This window comes from Passer domesticus, chromosome 14 (assembly GCF_036417665.1).
Source record: "Passer domesticus isolate bPasDom1 chromosome 14, bPasDom1.hap1, whole genome shotgun sequence".
In the NCBI taxonomy this organism is placed as follows: Eukaryota; Metazoa; Chordata; class Aves; order Passeriformes; family Passeridae; genus Passer; species Passer domesticus.
This window is the reverse complement of record NC_087487.1, coordinates 19,124,332-19,141,088: the sequence shown is the minus strand read 5'-3', so window position 1 is coordinate 19,141,088 and position 16,757 is coordinate 19,124,332. Positions and strand designations below refer to the sequence as shown.

General features: G+C 46.4%; 1 protein-coding gene across 20 annotated transcripts in view; it reads right to left on the bottom strand.

Moving 5' to 3' along the window:
• Window positions 1-4,079: 4,079 nt before the first annotated feature.
• Window positions 4,080-16,757, bottom strand: part of IQCH (IQ motif containing H) — a 51,059-nt gene continuing 38,381 nt past the window's right edge. For 19 of the 20 annotated variants that reach the window (XM_064389313.1, XM_064389318.1, XM_064389321.1 and 16 more), the window contains 6 exons: window positions 16,212-16,498; window positions 10,550-10,717; window positions 8,075-8,200; window positions 7,477-7,538; window positions 5,621-5,729; window positions 4,080-4,368 (listed from right to left, as the gene is read on the bottom strand). In XM_064389313.1, coding sequence (XP_064245383.1) covers window positions 4,267-4,368; window positions 5,621-5,729; window positions 7,477-7,538; window positions 8,075-8,200; window positions 10,550-10,717; window positions 16,212-16,498 — 854 coding nt within the window. In that variant the 3' untranslated portion in view covers window positions 4,080-4,266. Of the gene's footprint in view, window positions 4,369-5,620; window positions 5,730-7,476; window positions 7,539-8,019; window positions 8,201-10,549; window positions 10,718-16,211; window positions 16,499-16,757 lie in introns of those variants that run through there. The other variant, XR_010347729.1, reaches the window with a different exon arrangement.

Genomic DNA, 16,757 nt, shown 5'->3' with positions numbered 1-16,757 from the left:
GCCTGCGCCGCCCGGGGGCGGGAACCGAGCCGGGACGGAGCGGGAAGGGACAGGGAATGGCCTCGGGAATTGCCCGGGAATAGCCCCGGGAACGGAGCAGGAGTTGCCCGGGAATGAAGCAGGACTTGCCTCGGGAGCAGAGAGGGACGGCGGCCCGGGAGTGGAGCGGGAATCGCCCCCGGTCTGGGCCCCTCAGTTCGGGGGGTTCGCTGAGGGGCTGGAGCGTGTCCAGGGCAGGGAACGGAGCTGGGAAGGGGCTGGAGCCCCAGGAGAGGCTGGGGGAGCTGGGAAGGGCTCAGCCTGGAGCAAAGGAGCTCAGGGGGACCCTGTGGCTCTGCACAGCTCCTGACAGCAGGGGGCTCGGGCTGGGAACGGGGACAGGAGGAGGACATCGTCCCGAGCTGCACCAGGCTGCACAGGAGGAGGAATTTCCCCATGGAAAGGGCTCAGGCCTTGGAAAGGGCTGCCCAGGGAGGTCTGGAGTGCCCATCCCTGGAGTGTCCCAGGAATTCCTGGAGGTGGCACTGAGGGCTCTGGGCTGGGATCGGTCACAGGCTGGACTCGGTGACCTTGGAGGGCTTTTCCAGCCTCAGGGATCCTGGCATTCCGTGGCAGACACACCGAGGCTGTGCTGGAGCTGCCCATGCTGGGGCATGGAGCACCCTGAGCCCTGCACGGAGCGAGGAGGAGAGGCAGCATCACCACGAAATGGACAATGAGTTTTTAGAAAGGTTTTGTTGACACCGACACGCTGAGGGAGCGCCTGCAGCCCCAGCCGGGCTCGCCTGTGCTCAGGAGCGTGTCCAGCTGCACCGGGCTTACCTGCCAGACCTCCCTAAAAACCTTCAAAGAAATACTTTAAAATCACAGCCTATATTCCATTTTTCTAAGTAAAAGCTAAGAACCATCTAACATTCTATTTGAGAGGGGGGAAAAAGTCCAGGAAACTGAGAAATGGAAACAGATTTTTTTTCTTTCAATAATTGCCAGCAATATCTCAAACTCAGCAATCTTAGACCACGGAGCTATCCAGTATGAACATGCTAATTAATCAATTACTACCCAACAATGTGCCCTGGTTATTTACTGTACTACATGTGTGTACAACAAGTAATTATTAATCATCACCAGCAACAAATTTCCCCTTCAAGTTCACCTCCCTGTAATTAATAGAGCATATAGTTTAGCTTTAATATCATTCTTTAGTAGTGGTAACAGTGGCTGAGGGTAGAGAAGTTGGAATCTGGTACTGTGCTGAAGAGTTGAAATAAAGTATTGAACCTTAAAAGTGATACAATGCTGTTGTGTTTCATTAATTACATTAATGAAGGTTGTCAATGATTGTAGTTCTTAATCTTTTGTTCTTCATCAATATAACAAATCTGGAATCTAAAACGAAATGCAGAGGATCTCCACAGTGTAACAGGGGGTGCCTCTGAGATACAGTATCCTGTTAAATGGATTTTATATGAATTTTTAAGGATAACCTTAAAAATCCAGGGATTTGTTACCTTAACCTAGAGGGAAGGTGGTGAATTCTCCTGATCTTGAGGTACTGGGGATCTTCCAGGAAAGAGGGAGGGTGAACATTTCATTTCAGAAGACATCTGGAAGTGGTTGTGTTGATAAACTGCTTTTTTTTGCTCTGTGCTCAAGAGATGTCATTCTAAATGTGGAAATGTGGGCTAAAAGCTTTTTATTTCTTTTATCCAGGGCTTTAAACCCAACTACCTAAAACAGGAGACCCAGTTTCCAGCATCATCAACTGCAGGTAGCTCTTTCAGGAGAATGACCTGCTCTTTGCTACACTAAATTCTGGCTGAAACAAAATGCACCAAGTGCTGCCAGTTAAACAAACATCTCCATTTCCAGCTCTGACTCCTGGGGAGCACAAATCCTTTCTTTTAATTGTCTGCATCCTCTGCAGTTGCTGCCAAACCTGCTGGCCCTCACCTGCTTCTGTGAGCATTCCTCCACTCCCTGCAGCTGAGGGGCCAGCTCGTTTTTGCCCAAATCTGGCATTTTTTGGGGCAGTTTCTGATGAGAAGCCACACTTGGGCCACCTTTAGTCTTTTGCTTCACACTTGTTCTGTTTTTCTTCCCATCCAGCTCATGTTCTGAAATTCAATCTACAGTTCAATAACTCTGTTACTCTTTCATAATAATAAATAATCCAGTAGTGTGAACAGAATTATATTCCTGACTTTTTAACAATATTGTAATTTCATTTTAAATCTGCAGCATTGCTAAAAAACCCCACATTTTTGGCACCAGCAGCATGGGAGCTGAATGTGAGAGACTGCAAAGCAGTTTCCAATCCTTCCATCAGCTCAAGGCTCAGAAGTGTTAGTAGTAATTAAAAACTTTTTTTTCCCCCCTCTCAAAATACATTTCACACTTTGCACACGCTGAGAAATCTCTCTCACCACGGGAACTTTCAGGTCAGTTGTTTCCAGCAAAAACAGGTACAGTTTTCTTTTGTCAGGGCAGAACAAAGGCAGAAGGAAGTGCAGGTTTCATTTCCTCCTAGGACACTGCAGTCTATCAAGTGCCAGTGAACTAATGAGCCTCTCAGACCTTATGTTGTTCTGGCTTGGATCAAGGCTTCCTTTTCCTTAACCCTTTGGTAACCAGCTCAAGTGCAGCTAAATTCCACCTTGGCAAAGTCTCTGGGCTATCCAAACCCAACACCACATTGATGTGAAACACCAATAAAATCAGAAATTAAAAATACTCCTGTGGATTTTTATTTGAAGCAGTAACCAGCATTTATGCAAATGTTTTTGTCTGCAATGAATTCATTCTGTGATCAAAATAGAAGGGGAAAAAACTCCACAGAAAATAATGTCTCATGCTGAGGGATCAAAGATTTGCTGTCAGAAAAACTGGGTGCTGATCTCGTGCAACTGCTTGGTCTTGTTTAGTATTTGTGTTAAAACTGGTTTTGCCTGAGCTTTTTGGGAGGTAATGCCAAGGATACTTGCCATTCCTAGGATAACAGTTCCCATGTAGTGAGATCTGCTCTTCCATAGTAAAATGTGTTGTCTGTTGGGATATTAAAGATTTTATGGATAAAGATAATTTTACAAATATAATGTGGTCCTTTACCAGCAGTGCACAGCAGTTGTGACCAAAAGGGTCACCATTGTCCAGAATACAGATGGACAGACCTGCAAAAGTCATGGAATTCTGGGAATCACAGTGCAAGGAGAATTCTATTGATGAAGTAGTGCCATAACTGTTCTTTTTGATAATTTGAAAATGACCATGAAAGAACTGCTGCAAGAGTCTTTAGAGAATAGAAAAAGCAGCCTAACAATAGAGATGGCTCTGCAGAGGAACGTGGGTTGCTGGGATTGCTGATGAAGTGGGGTTTAAATTAAAGCATTTATAGGCAAAAGAACCACGGGATAGTTTGGGTTGGAAGGGACCTTTAAGCTCATCCCATCCCACCCCTGCCGTGGCAGGGACACCTTCCACCATCCCAGGCTGCTCCCAGCCCTGTCCAGCCTGGCTTGGACACTGCCAGGGATCCAGGGCAGCCCCAGCTGCTCTGGGCACCTGTGCCAGGGCCTGCCCCCCTCACAGGGAAGGATTCCTTCCTGATATCTCAGCCGACCCCAATCTCCTCCAGTTTGAAGCCATTCCCCCTTGTCCTGGCAGCCCAGTTCCTTCTGAGTGGTCTCTCTCCATCCTTCCTGTGGCCCCTTCAGGACCAGAACGAGCTCACCCCAAAGCTTCTCCTGTCCAGGTGAACAATCCCAGCTCTCCCAGCCTTTCCAGAATGGCTGGGCTGGAAGAGACCTCCAAGACCATCGAGTCCAACCCCTTCCCTCCCAGCAGAGCTGCTCCATCCTCTGCTCACCCTGGTGGCCTCTGGACTCTCAGCAGGTCTAACCCTGGACTCCTTTCCTTTCAGTGCTATTTCAGCCTGTTGGAAGGGGAATTTGGGCTCTCAGAGCTGCTTTCAGTGGATCTGCTCCTGCTCAGAGTCAGTGACAAAGGCAGCACTACCCCATTAATAAGATTTTTAACCCACATGCTGAACTCCAGGAATGACAACAGGGACATGAGGAGCATTAGGATGATCCTTTCCAACAAGAAAGGTGGCATGTTCCCAATGGCACAGGCAGGAACCACAGAGATTTTCTGTCTCAGTTAATGTCACTTCACACACAGCTCAGAAGGAAAAGCAAACCTGTTCTTACAGATGAGGAAGCATTTCCAGAAGCATAAGGAATGAGGCACTTGAACATTTTCTGTTAACTATTCTTTCAGAGCATCTGCTTCCCAAGGTTGCTCTTCTTCCAATCTCAGTTTGTTTTCTGCTGTAACTCCTAGAATTGCTTCAATATCTCGAATTGCCATCTGTAACAGATTCCAGGGATACAAGTTATTTAATGGGCATTATAATGGGATCCAGCAGCCAGGGTGCACAGCTGGCAGTGCCTGCCTTGCAGAGGTAACAGGGTTACACGGGACAGGATGCACCAATTAAATTTAATATTACTTTGGAGACACTGGGGGGAATTATTAGTAAATATGTACAAATCCCAGGTAAATAAAAATACAATTTGTACTCCTAATTAACTAACAGGTGTTTTATTTCACATATGTTCATGCACAATGGAGAAAAGTTCTCTCTTTTATTTTTTCTCCATGGTTGCTTTTCATTCCCTCGTATTGAAAAATGGGATTTTTTTGTTGTTGTTGTTGTTTATTCTGTAACATGTTGAAATTTAATTATGTCTTCCCCAAAATCTGTCATTTCACACTCTACTGGAAAATCCAGTCAGGGTGGAAAGAATCTGCTATAAATTATGTGACATGACTGAAGATTCAAATCCAACACAGCGTTCCCCTTCACCTTCCACAAAACACACACAGGATCTTGGAAAGTTTTTTACAAAGTTAAAGGTGATGCAGCTCAGCAAAAGGAGCTCCCTGTGGGCAGCTGAGCAATTCTGTGGAATCAAAAGCAGCTTTGTGAGGAGGGCTTGTTCCAGGGCACGGGGTTGGGCTGATGATTGCTTTGCTGGCTCTGGCTGCAAGGTGGGGAACGTCCCCAGGGTGAGCCCCTGTGCTTTGTCCTCCCCCCCTGCAGCAGCCAGGGATGGGCACATTCCAACAGCAGAGGAAATTGGGAACAAAATCCACTTGGGAAATGGATGGCGGGGTGAGGGTGGGAAGGAATGGATTAGTGGCTGCCTGCTTAAAAGAAATGGGTGTTAATAATCCAAGGAGTTATTATCAGCTGAGAGATTTGTTTCTAATTTGAGATTCTTACCTTGATGGCGTCCCTTTAAAATAAAGCAGGCAATTGTGACAGAACTGTGTGAGGCAGTGCCAACAGCTCCTTTGCTCTTCCAAAGGACACTCAGGAGCATTAGATTACAAATAATTTCACGCTCAAGGATGTCTCTTTTCAAAGAAAAAGTTTCAAACTTAAATTTAACTAACGGGTGCCGTGGGAGACCCACTACACTGACCCAGACCCTGTAAACCACACACAGCCAGCGATAAAAAAGGAATGGTTTAGCACTTGTTTATGATCCAGCATGAGGTATTTGCAGGCCTTGTACAGAAATTAACCAGGATCGTTAGTTAATTAACACCTCACCTTAAAATTGGTCTCGCCTTGCATATTAGGTGCTGATATTTCTTGATGGATGATGAAGAGATTGCGAGCAAAGGTCAGGAGGACCCCCTGGAGATCCTCTCCGATTGTTCTGTTAATGATATCCAAACAAATGAGTTTACCAATGATTCCCTTCACATGCTTAAAAACAATCGCCCTCTCATTTGTGCCTGCCTGGTGCTGGAATTTAATGAGGATTTTCAATCTCACAAGGTGAAAATCTTCAGGGAGATATGAAAGATGAGGCTCCATTTTAACTTGTCAACGGAAAGGATTTGTGTAATAAATAATTTTTATTAATCAACTTAGCAGAAGTAAGCAGAGAGGTTTCAGCTACTCCAAGTAAAAGGTGACTGCTGAGGAAGGACTGAGGTAGCAGAACACTTGAAACACCCACATCACTTGGGAAAAACTTGCTTCAGCCTAAAATTTGGGAAAGACATTTCAGCAGGATCAGCATTCCTTGGATTGTTGCAGCTTTGGAGGCTTTGGTTTCCCAGTGGTCCACACAGACTCTCCACACCTTGTGGAACAGGGAATTACTCTGATTAATAACGTGCCTCATTCACTGGAATCAACCACAGATCTCTGATGAATGAAATGGGTAATTCTCAGAGATTTCAGTTATTTTATAAGCTCCAACTCCTATAATCTTGAAAATGTTTCCCAATTAAGGCTATGAAGTTGCTCTGAAAATGTGATGGCAGACAACGGGAATCCTCTTTGTTTCAAGTTGAGTTTATTTCTTCTTGTCCTACTACCAAAAAATCAGATTTTCCCTTCCTGCAGAGGCTTTTTCTGTGCTGGGAGATCGTTAGCAGATCCCATTTCTGCCCTCCCTCTCCTTTTTAGTTTTTCCATGTCAGTCATGCTCTCCAGAACTCTAAACATTTTCATTGCCTCCCTCTCACAGAACAGCAGGATTTCTTCCAGCATACACTGTTTATCTTTTTCCACAGGATCATGACATTGTTTAATTCACAGATCCTGTTCCCAAAACCTCCTTGTTCCTCATATTCATTACTGCTCTCTAAATGTAATTTCTTCCACCTGGTTCCAACCAAACCTAATTCTATTTCTCATCTTGTCCCTTCAATTTGTGGAGATCATTTTGAATTCTGTTCCTGCCCTCCAGATCACTTGCAGGCACATGCAGCACTCGAAGAAGCTGTTTTGTTATCCAGGTCATTAATGAAATAGCTGCAGCATCAAAGGAATACAGAACAGGCTGAGAGCACAACGCTTCAGCTCCTCACTTATTACATCCTCTTTGGGCAGGAAACTTGGGCAAGAACAATGTAAAAAGGCATTTAACTTCACCCTCCTTTGCCTCCTGGAAGCCAGGGCTTTAATAATGTTGCCTGTAAGAGCAAGGCTGTGCCAATCCATGGGAGAGATTGCTCCTGCAGGGAATGCAGCTCTCCTGAAGCCAATTCCAGCAGCTCCTGAGCCTGCAGTGCCACCAGCCCCCGGGCTCGGCACACTCCTGGCCTTCTTTTACTGCTGAAATGCTGAAATCCACCCTAAAACTCCCCCAGAGGCCAGGCCTGGGAGAAGTCAGGGCCCTTCTGGGAGCAGGAGGTGACAGCCAGGTGCTCAGGCTGTTCATTCCCTCCCTGGCCTTTGTCACTCCCTGCACACCCAGGCTGTCCCCAGCTCTTTGTCACCCTGGGTTAGGGACACTCCACACTTCCATCATTCCCAAGCTGTGTCCCTGAGTGTCCCCAGCTCTTTGTCACCCTGGGTTAGGGACACTCCACACTTCCATCATTCCCAAGCTGTGTCCCTGAGTGTCCCCAGCTCTTTGTCACCCTGGGTTAGGGACACTCCACACTTACATCATTCCCAGGCTGTGTCGCTTCTGGTCTTCATACAACACAAAAACTGTTCCCTGTTTTGCCTGTTAATGAAGACAAAATTGCTTTATTTATTCCTAAAATTGTGGGAATTGTAATAAATGCGTTATGGTAAGTACACACCCAAACTAAGGAGGGCTGGGTTGGAATTGTGTGTAAGGAATTCTGGCTCAGTTTAAATAGATTATTGCTCTAACTTCTTGTAGAAAATACAATAAATGCAGCAGAGTCTATTCCACAGCAAATATTTGGGTTTCAAAGCAGTAAGAGACACTCAAAAGTATCTTAAAACTGATCTCCTTACACAGTTATTCTTATCAAGAAGCAGGTTAACCCCTAAAAGTCTTACACACACTTAAATTGAAAGAAAAATAGGTTTGTGTGGCACTTGAGGACATGGCTCAGTGGTGAACATGGGGGTGGTGGGTTGATGGTTGGATGATGTTAGAAGTCTTTTTCAACCCTAACAATTCTATGATTTATAATTTACATTGCTAGAAGTGGTTTCATCATAAAAGAACTTACAAACAAAAATTCTGCAGAACAAATGTCACATTTTCCTCATGTTTCCTGTTCATACCTGGAGGTCAAATCCAATCCCACGAGCTTTGCAGGTGTGGAGGAGGAGGTTGTAGGAGATCCCTGAGAGGCTGGAGTGCCTCAGCTGGCTGCTGACCACGGCACACCAGGGGCTGCTGGGGACAGGCTGCAGAGAACAACCCAGGACTGCTCACTGTCACACCAACTTGTATCAGAACCCAACAGCTAAATGCTAAATTATTGACTTTTCACCCAGGATTCCTCATTTTCACACCATTTATATCAGAACACAACAGCTAAATGCTAAATTACTGACTGACTTCACAAGGGATGGAGGGACAGGACAAGAAATGGCTTCAAAGAGATAGAGGGTGGGATAAGGTGGGATATTGGGAAGAAAGTTCCCTGTGAGGGTGGGCAGGCCCTGAAATGGAATTCCCAGAGAAGCTGGGTGCCCCTGGATCCCTGGAAGTGTCCAAGGTCAGGTTGGATGGGGCTTGGAGCAGCATGGGATGGTGGAAGGTGTCCCTGCCCATGGCAGGGGTGGGATGGGATGAGCTTGAAGTTCCCTTCCAACCCAAAAACCATCCTGGCATCCTGTGATTCCATAAATGGCTTTTTGCCAGCCTGGAGTAAGGCTCCATTTGGAGGAATTCCTGTTCCTCACAGGCTCAGCTGGACACAGACATTTCCATAATCCCCTGTTTGACAGATCAGAGCCACAGAATTGCCCCATGAAGCACATTTTGGTGTTTTCACAGCTTCAGTGCTCACTGAGCTCTGTGAGAGCACCGAGTCCAACCTGGCCTTGGACATTCCAGGGATCCAGGGGCAGCCACAGCTGCTCTGGGCACTTGTGCCAGGGAGGAATTTATTCCCAATATCCTGCCTGCCCCTGCCCTCTCTCCCCCTTGGATAAAGGTCGGTGCTGCATCCAGTTTAAACTCTCAGCAGTGCCAGAGGAACAGAGATGTTGCTCTGAGGAGCTCTGAGCAGAGCTGTTCTAAACCAGGCCTTTCCTGGTGGTGGTTTTAATGTCCCTGGGAGCAGGGACACTGCACATCAAAGCCTGTAATTTACAGTATTTTCCCTAAAATGATATTTGTTTTGACATTGACTCATTTAAGTTGACATAGCTGAAATCCTGATCTAATACATCTCTGCCTGAAAATTAATCATGTTTATAATATTCTGAGAATTAATAACACCCATTGCTCAAGTCATTAACTTAAAAAAGGAGCTTCCAAAATCTGTTTCTCTGCAGTAGGGGACCACAAATAAATGAATGCTTGATAAAATAATCCAAGCAGCAGTTTAACAAGCGTAAACTTGAATGTGGCTGCAATAACACAGAACTATTGTTTAAGGGTTGGCATCAGGTTGATGAGGTGCTTATTTCAGCTACAAAGCATGCATACACATGCATAATGAACTGCAGGATGAATTATTAATGTGTTGCTTATTTAGCCTCATCTGTCTAGAAGATAATGTATCCTAACTATAATGAGTGATTGGTTTTGTACATAATTACAGGAGCAGCAGTATCTAGGAAATTTGTTCTTTCAAAGAAGGAGTTCTAAAAATAAAATCCTCGCACAAACTGCGGGGCTGCTCCGTTTTATCAAAATCAACCCTACCAGCATGGAGAATATCTAATAAATTAAAAGGGACAGAATCATTATTAACATCATAATTTTACACAAAGTGTTTTACTTAATCATTCATTACAGATCATGTGCAGTAAAAACATTTGTCTCTTGGTTTGTTTCTTTTTCTCTTTTCCTGGGAGACTGCAGTCTTGTAGTTAACTCTTCAGGAGATAAAAATCTCAGAAATACAGAAGGAATTAAAAATAAAGCATATAATAACAATTTATGTTAATTCTGACAAAATTTTAATTAAAAAAAAAGTTGCTACTTGATTACTTTTCATTTCTAAAACTTGGACTACTGGGACTAATCAGATCTAATTTACTTCTCTCCAACTAAAAGTGGTTGCTTGACGAGAACAATGGATCAAGAGCTCGTTAACCTCTAAATTACAGCTCCATGACATTTTTGGAATGGTGATACATTCCCTCCCCTATGGATGGCAAAAAGGGAGCTGTGAATCTTCTGTCAAAATATGGCAAACAGCTTTTGTTTGCAATCCATACATGTGTGTGCACAGACAGACACTTCTTATGCTGACTTTTCTAAAGACCTTTCTTCCCATTTTATAGAGCCCCAGAATATTTGGGTGGGAAGGGACCTTAAAGCTGATCCCATTCCACCCCCTGCCATGGGCAGGGACACCTGGGACACCCCAGGCTGCTCCAAGCCCTGTCCAGCCTGGCCTTGGGATGGGATTGTTCCACTTTAACTCCTACTGTGCCGTTAGCCCATGACTTCATTAGCCTGCTAAAATCCAAGAGCAGCAGTTTAAAAACAGGAGGGAGCAGGTTCAGCTCCTCTAGAACAGAACACGAACTGGGAGTTCCATGAATGATTCTATTTGAGAACACAACACTGCTTACAGGTTTTGTCCCCTCGTGCTGAACCCCTTGGCTTTTGCTTTCCTGTGCTGCCAGAGGTGCTTGCAGGATGCTGGAGCCACAATCCAGATTTCCATCTGTCAGGTACACCAGGAGCTGACTCAGGGCCAGCTGGTCACTGTAGCAAAGGTCAAGGTCTGTTGCCCACACCTAATCAAAAACAAAGAGGGGCATTCAAATAAATTCAAAAGAACGACAAGAAGAATAAAATTCAGCAATTGTGAAGGAACATCTCTGCCTTTCCTTGTCCTGTGTGTTGGCATTCCTGCTTTTGGCTTCCCGGTGCTGGGGCAGGGCTGGCAGTGATGAAGATGGGAGGAAGGAATTCCTGGCTGGCAGGGTGGGCAGGCCCTGGCACAGGTGCCCAGAGCAGCTGGGCTGCCCCTGGATCCCTGGAATGTCCCAGGCCAGGTTGGACAGGGCTATGAACAGCCTGGGACAGTGGGAGGTGTCCCTGCCATGGCAGGGGTGGCACTGGGTGGGCACCCAGTGGTCCCTTCCCACCCCAACCATTCTGGGATTCTGTGATTCCACAAACCACTTCCAAACAGAAGCAACCAGAACTCTTCTGGGACTTAATAATCTTTCAGGGAGGCTGAGGATTGCTTCTGCAAGGCTCCTCCACCCCAATAACCAGAGCTTGAGATTTTCCCACTTTAAAAATCCCTGCCAGTGAGAAATGTTCCCACACACCAAGAGCTGCCCTACAAAGGACCCCTTAAAACAAATCTCCCAGTGAACAACTTGCCTCAGCCCTGGAATGGTAAATGGACTCATTATAAGGATATTAAGGGGTCAGGCAGCCAAGGCCTCTTGGAAAACTGGAGTTAATTTCAGAATCATATGCACAGAGTAATGCCCTTTGGATAATGGGGAATAAATCACCCCAGTAACAGTTGTTAATGTCTAACTGCCAAGTATCTGTTGCTGTATTAAATATCCTATTTGTCAACTTAAATATTTCCTGCTGCACGGTCTAAAATGCAAATTGGATGCTAATGGCTGGCTTTACTTAGTAATAGGGGAATGTTCCCCAATTATAATACTTAATTTTCTTCAATAATTTATTGTTTATCATCACTTCTGTGAGACAGGAGGAACTTTGCTGTCCATTTCTCCTTTTCCAGTGTGTGCCAACCTTTTCAATGAGCCAAATAATAATTATAAACTATTCATATTGTGGGAGTGTTCCATTAATTTTGATAAATATTATCAACAAATCTGTGTCAATATGTCCTAGATCTTGTCTGAGCTGGGTTTTACCCTCTCAATTAAAACTTTGCCCTCAGAAAGAAATGACAGAGCTGCATGAGGGAACCAGGGAGTGAAAAATCTTGGACATCTGAGGGCTGTTCACTGGCTCCAAGTGAAGTGTTTGCTCTTAATTCAGACTCAGATGTTACACCTGACCTCAAAATCCAGGGAATGGATGCTCTGGGAAGGATGGGAGCTCTCCTGGAGCCCTTGATCCAGGGAATGGATGCTGTGGGAAGGATGGGAGCTCTCCTGGAGCCCCTGCTCCAGGGAATGGATGCTGTGGGAAGGATGGGAGCTCTCCTGGAGCCCCTGCTCCAGGGAATGGATGCTGTGGGAAGGATGGGAGCTCTCCTGGAGCCCTTGATCCAGGGAATGGATGCTGTGGGAAGGATGGGAGCTCTCCTGGAGCCCTTGATCCAGGGAATGGATGCTGTGGGAAGGATGGGAGCTCTCCTGGAGCCCTTGATCCAGGGAATGGATGCCCTGGGAAGGATGGGAGCTCTCCTGAAGCCCTTGATCCAGGGAATGGATGCTGTGGGAAGGATGGGAGCTCTCCTGGAGCCCCTGCTCCAGGGAATGGATGCTGTGGGAAGGATGGGAGCTCTCCTGGAGCCCTTGATCCAGGGAATGGATGCTGTGGGAAGGATGGGAGCTCTCCTGGAGCCCCTGCTCCAGGGAATGGATGCTGTGGGAAGGATGGGAGCTCTCCTGGAGCCCTTGATCCAGGGAATGGATGCCCTGGGAAGGATGGGAGCTCTCCTGGAGCCCTTGATCCAGGGAATGGCTCCAACTTGCCCAAGGAAGGGGCTGGCAGAGCAGGGAAGAACAGAAAAAGCTTTTAGCAGGGCAACTTTTGTGCTGGAAATGATGAGATTGACCAAATACTGGTTTAAGGAGTTTCTGTTTGCTTCCAGAGGGGATTAAATTGGTTTTGTGTGTTTTCATCATCTCAGCCCCATTTCTGCTGCTGCCTACAAAATGAAGAGTTTGGATCTACAGGGGGGATGAAGGAAGGTGTCCATCCCCCCCTACTGTAACAAAGGAGAGCTCAAAAATCTCCTTAAGCTTCATGTCCTCCTCAGGCAAAGTCATTGTAATATTTTGCATTTTCCAATATAAGGTGTGGGGAGGAGGAGGAGGAGGAATAGGAGGAAGGCAAACATGGCTGGAAGCCACCTGTCCACCTCCTTTCATCCCTGAGCCTGGGGCTGAACCACCCCTGTTGGAACTCAGAGCAGCCAAATGGTCACTCCTTGGTGCCAGCTGGGATCACCCCCAAGGATTGTTTTCCTGGCTCAGGGCTCTCTGAGAACACTTTGGTTGTGGCCATGTCCCCTCCTGCCCTGGACGTGTCCCAGAACATCCCTGACGTGGGGGAGAAAGGAAGAAGGATCAGATGGCACAAGATTTTCCAGCTTTATCCTAGCAGGGGATTCCCTTTTGCCATGGAAACACAAAAATGTCCTTTAAATCCCCTCTGTGCTGCTACAGAAATGGGAGAACACAGGGCCTGGAAAAGGGTCTGGCCACATAAATCATCTCCTCCAGTAAATCAGGGGCTCTTAGGAGATGCCCTGTGCAAAGGTGAAGTTTAAGTAAAGAATGATACAATCCTACAGATTAACAAACATCTATTACTGAGCCCATCCCCATTTTCTGAGCATACACAATAAGGGCAGGATGTAATTGTACACATTTATGATTGGGGGGTGTCAAATCCTGACAGGATTGCATGGAAAAATAGCAGAACACAAAGAGTTTTCATCTGAAATGTGGGGATTTTCAGAATTTATGTTCAGATATTAAACTGGAACAGAACAGCCTAGAAGTGATATTTGATTTTCAAAGTCCAAAGGTAGGAGGTAGAGGCAGTAATTAACATTTTAGATTTGAGACTGGTTTTAGGTCAAGCTAAGCCCAGAGCAGATTAGGACTCTCCAGAATCCTACCAATGGAAAAACAAAGAGTTAGAAATACACCCTGCAAGACCTGCTGGCTGTTTATCCAAGGAAATTTGCTTCCAGGGGATTCTCCTTGGGCACACACAGCTTCAGAGCCAGCACTTTGTGCTGAAGACATCTCCAGTGAATAAAGTCACAATTATGCTGGAATTCTTTACAGCTTCCATAAAAACGCTTCAGCTTTAGAATGTAAACTTGAGAAGGGAAGGAAACATAAATTCTTAAGGAGTTACTAAATTACAGCTGGGCTCTCTGTGCTTTAACTGTTTTATCTCTGCTGCTATCGATGGCTGCGTTATTGTGAAGAGCACCCGTGCCAGTTTTAAAGAACTGCTTGAGTGATACTGTAAAAATGTCAATTAGTAAAATATTAATGCAGCTGGGGCGTTGGAAGGAGAGTGGCTTTCATGACTTTTAAAACCTGCAGGAGGACTGATTGGGGCAGTGCTGGCAGGCTCTCCTCCGGCTGCCATCTCGTGGCAGCTGCTGGCATGGGCTGGGGCTCACCCAAAAACTCCAATTTTAGGGCTCTGCAGCTCCTCTGTCCTGCTGGATACAGGTTGGGAGATGGTTGATGGAAGCACCGTGGTCCTTGTTGGAAAACAGCACATAAAAATGTGTTATGTTCTGTCTGGAGAGACCTTGGGACGCTGTGGGAATTGTCCAGCACTTTATCCAATTCATTATTCCCTCACTACTGCTGGGAAAGGCTGGGGCTGTGCAAAAGCCACCAGACCCATGGAAAAGGTGGCTTAGGATCCTGCTTCTCCAAATTATTATGTAAGGAAATCGATGTGTTTAAATATTCCCCCTCAGTCCAGTGGATTTCTTTGGGTGCAGCTCCCAGCTGGGGTCTGACAGCCAGCACTGGGCAGGATTTCACTCCGAGGGGCCAAGGCTTGGCTTGGAGTGATCATTGTGGAAAATAGAGTGGGAATCAGAAGGGATTCACTCCAAATTATGCACCTCCACTTCTTCCCCAAGGCACTGAAGACAGCATCTCCATCTCCCTTCCCCTCAGGATCAGGTGCCTGAAACTGAGATGGAACCAAATTCCTGAGGCAAGCAGGGAATTTTGTGGAGTCCTAGCTTTCCCTGCCCCTTGGATCAGGCAGCCAAGGCTCTGTCTTCCCACTGAGCTGTGTGACAACACACATTGTTCCTTATCCATCCTTTTCTCCTAGTGCTCCAAAGATCAATATTTTCTGTAAAACACACCTGGAAAGAACTCCTGAGTATCCCTGTACTTCCAGGAAATGCATCTGAGCCTCCCACCTCCTGCATTCAAGGGGACACTTGTGAAAGGACTGAGCAAATGTTCCAAAGGTCTGATAGGATTTCTTGTTTGCCAAAAAAATGGTGCTTTCAGGAACACAAGCCTTTGTGTGATCTCTCTCTCCCAAGACAGATGGCCTCATTAATTGCCTCCACTTCCAGTTAAATTTAAAAACCTGTGCTTAAATAATGTTAAAGTTGTGGTACATGCTGATAAACATAGGAAATGTTGAGGTAATAATCAGCTGGGAACAAAGGAAGAAAACCAAGATGGAACAGACAGGAATTCTAAGAAGCCACAAGAATCACCAAATGATTTAATGTGTCCTTGTTTGTGCCAGGAAATGTCACAACCTCAATAATCCAGGAAGCAATCCTGCATGTCAGTGACCTCCTGGCTGGGGTGGAGCCATTGGCAGAGCTCCCGTGGATTTCCGTGGCTGAGAATGTCATCCCTTCATCTTTTTAAAGAACTTCCATGGAACTTGGCCAGTATGGCTCCTCCAGAGCTCTGATTACAATGCCTGTGCACATCCATTTTGGGAGTCAAATATAACTGGGATCTGACTTCCAGAGCTCACAAACTGCTGTGAGGGCCAGGCCCTGGCACAGGGTGCCCAGAGTGGCTGTGGCAGCCCCTGCACCCCTGAAGTGTCCAATGCCAGGCTGGAGGGAGTTTGGAGAAACCTGGGATAGTGGAAGGTGCTAGAATGAGGGGTTGGAATGAGATTATTTTTAAGATTCCTTCCTACCCAGAGCATTCTGTGATTATTCTGATTCTCTGGTTCACCACAGCCACCCTTACACTGCTATCAGCTCCCAAAAACCTGAAAGTTCCCCAGCTCCCTGCAGCCTTGAAGTCCAGGGATATTCCCTTTTACAGTCAGACACATCCTAAACACTAAGGTCCTCAGGGAAGATTCCAGAAGAAAACAATGTCAGGAGAGTGAAGAACAAGGAGATGCCTCAGGTCTGCTTTTGGTGCTGTAAGAATAACCTTGTGCTTCCCTCAGCTCACATACCCCAGAGTTTGGAAATTGCTTGTTCCAAAGGACAAAGCTTTCTCCTGGTATTTTTTGGAGTTCCACAGGAAAGCTGGAATTTCCCAGTCTCAGGGAGACAGGGTGAGGTCCCAAACCTGCCCCACTCACCTGCTGCTCCCTCGTCTGGGGATGGGTGAAAGCCACGAAGTCCACAGAGAAGTAGCCGAGCACTCCTTTGGATTTACAGGCCTCCCCAATTTTCAGGCAGAGAGCCTTGAGAAGCTCAGGATCCACGGAACGCTGTGGGATGGTGGTGCCAGAAGATCTGAGGGGCCCCTCAGCGTGGAGCTGGTCTCCAGATGACAGCAGTGTCAGCTCCCCCGTCGGCTCTATCAGCAGATCCACCGTCAGGTTGGTGACGCTGCCCGAGGACGGGAAGGCTTCGATCACCCCCCCTGGAAGTGGAAAGGAATTCTCCTGGCATCAAATCCACCAGTGCTGCCCTTCAGAGTGCACAGGATGGACCAGCAGCTCCAGGGGGGACGGGAGAAACAGCAAATAAATCAGTGCAAGGGGAGCAGCAGAGCCAGGATCGTGGGTCTCTTGGAGGAGAAAGGAGTTTAATTAGTGGCTTTTCATTGCCACTTCCAGAGTGGATCAATCCCACAGCTGACTGGAAAACAGGGGTAGCAGGAGTGAATCCAGCTCAGCACC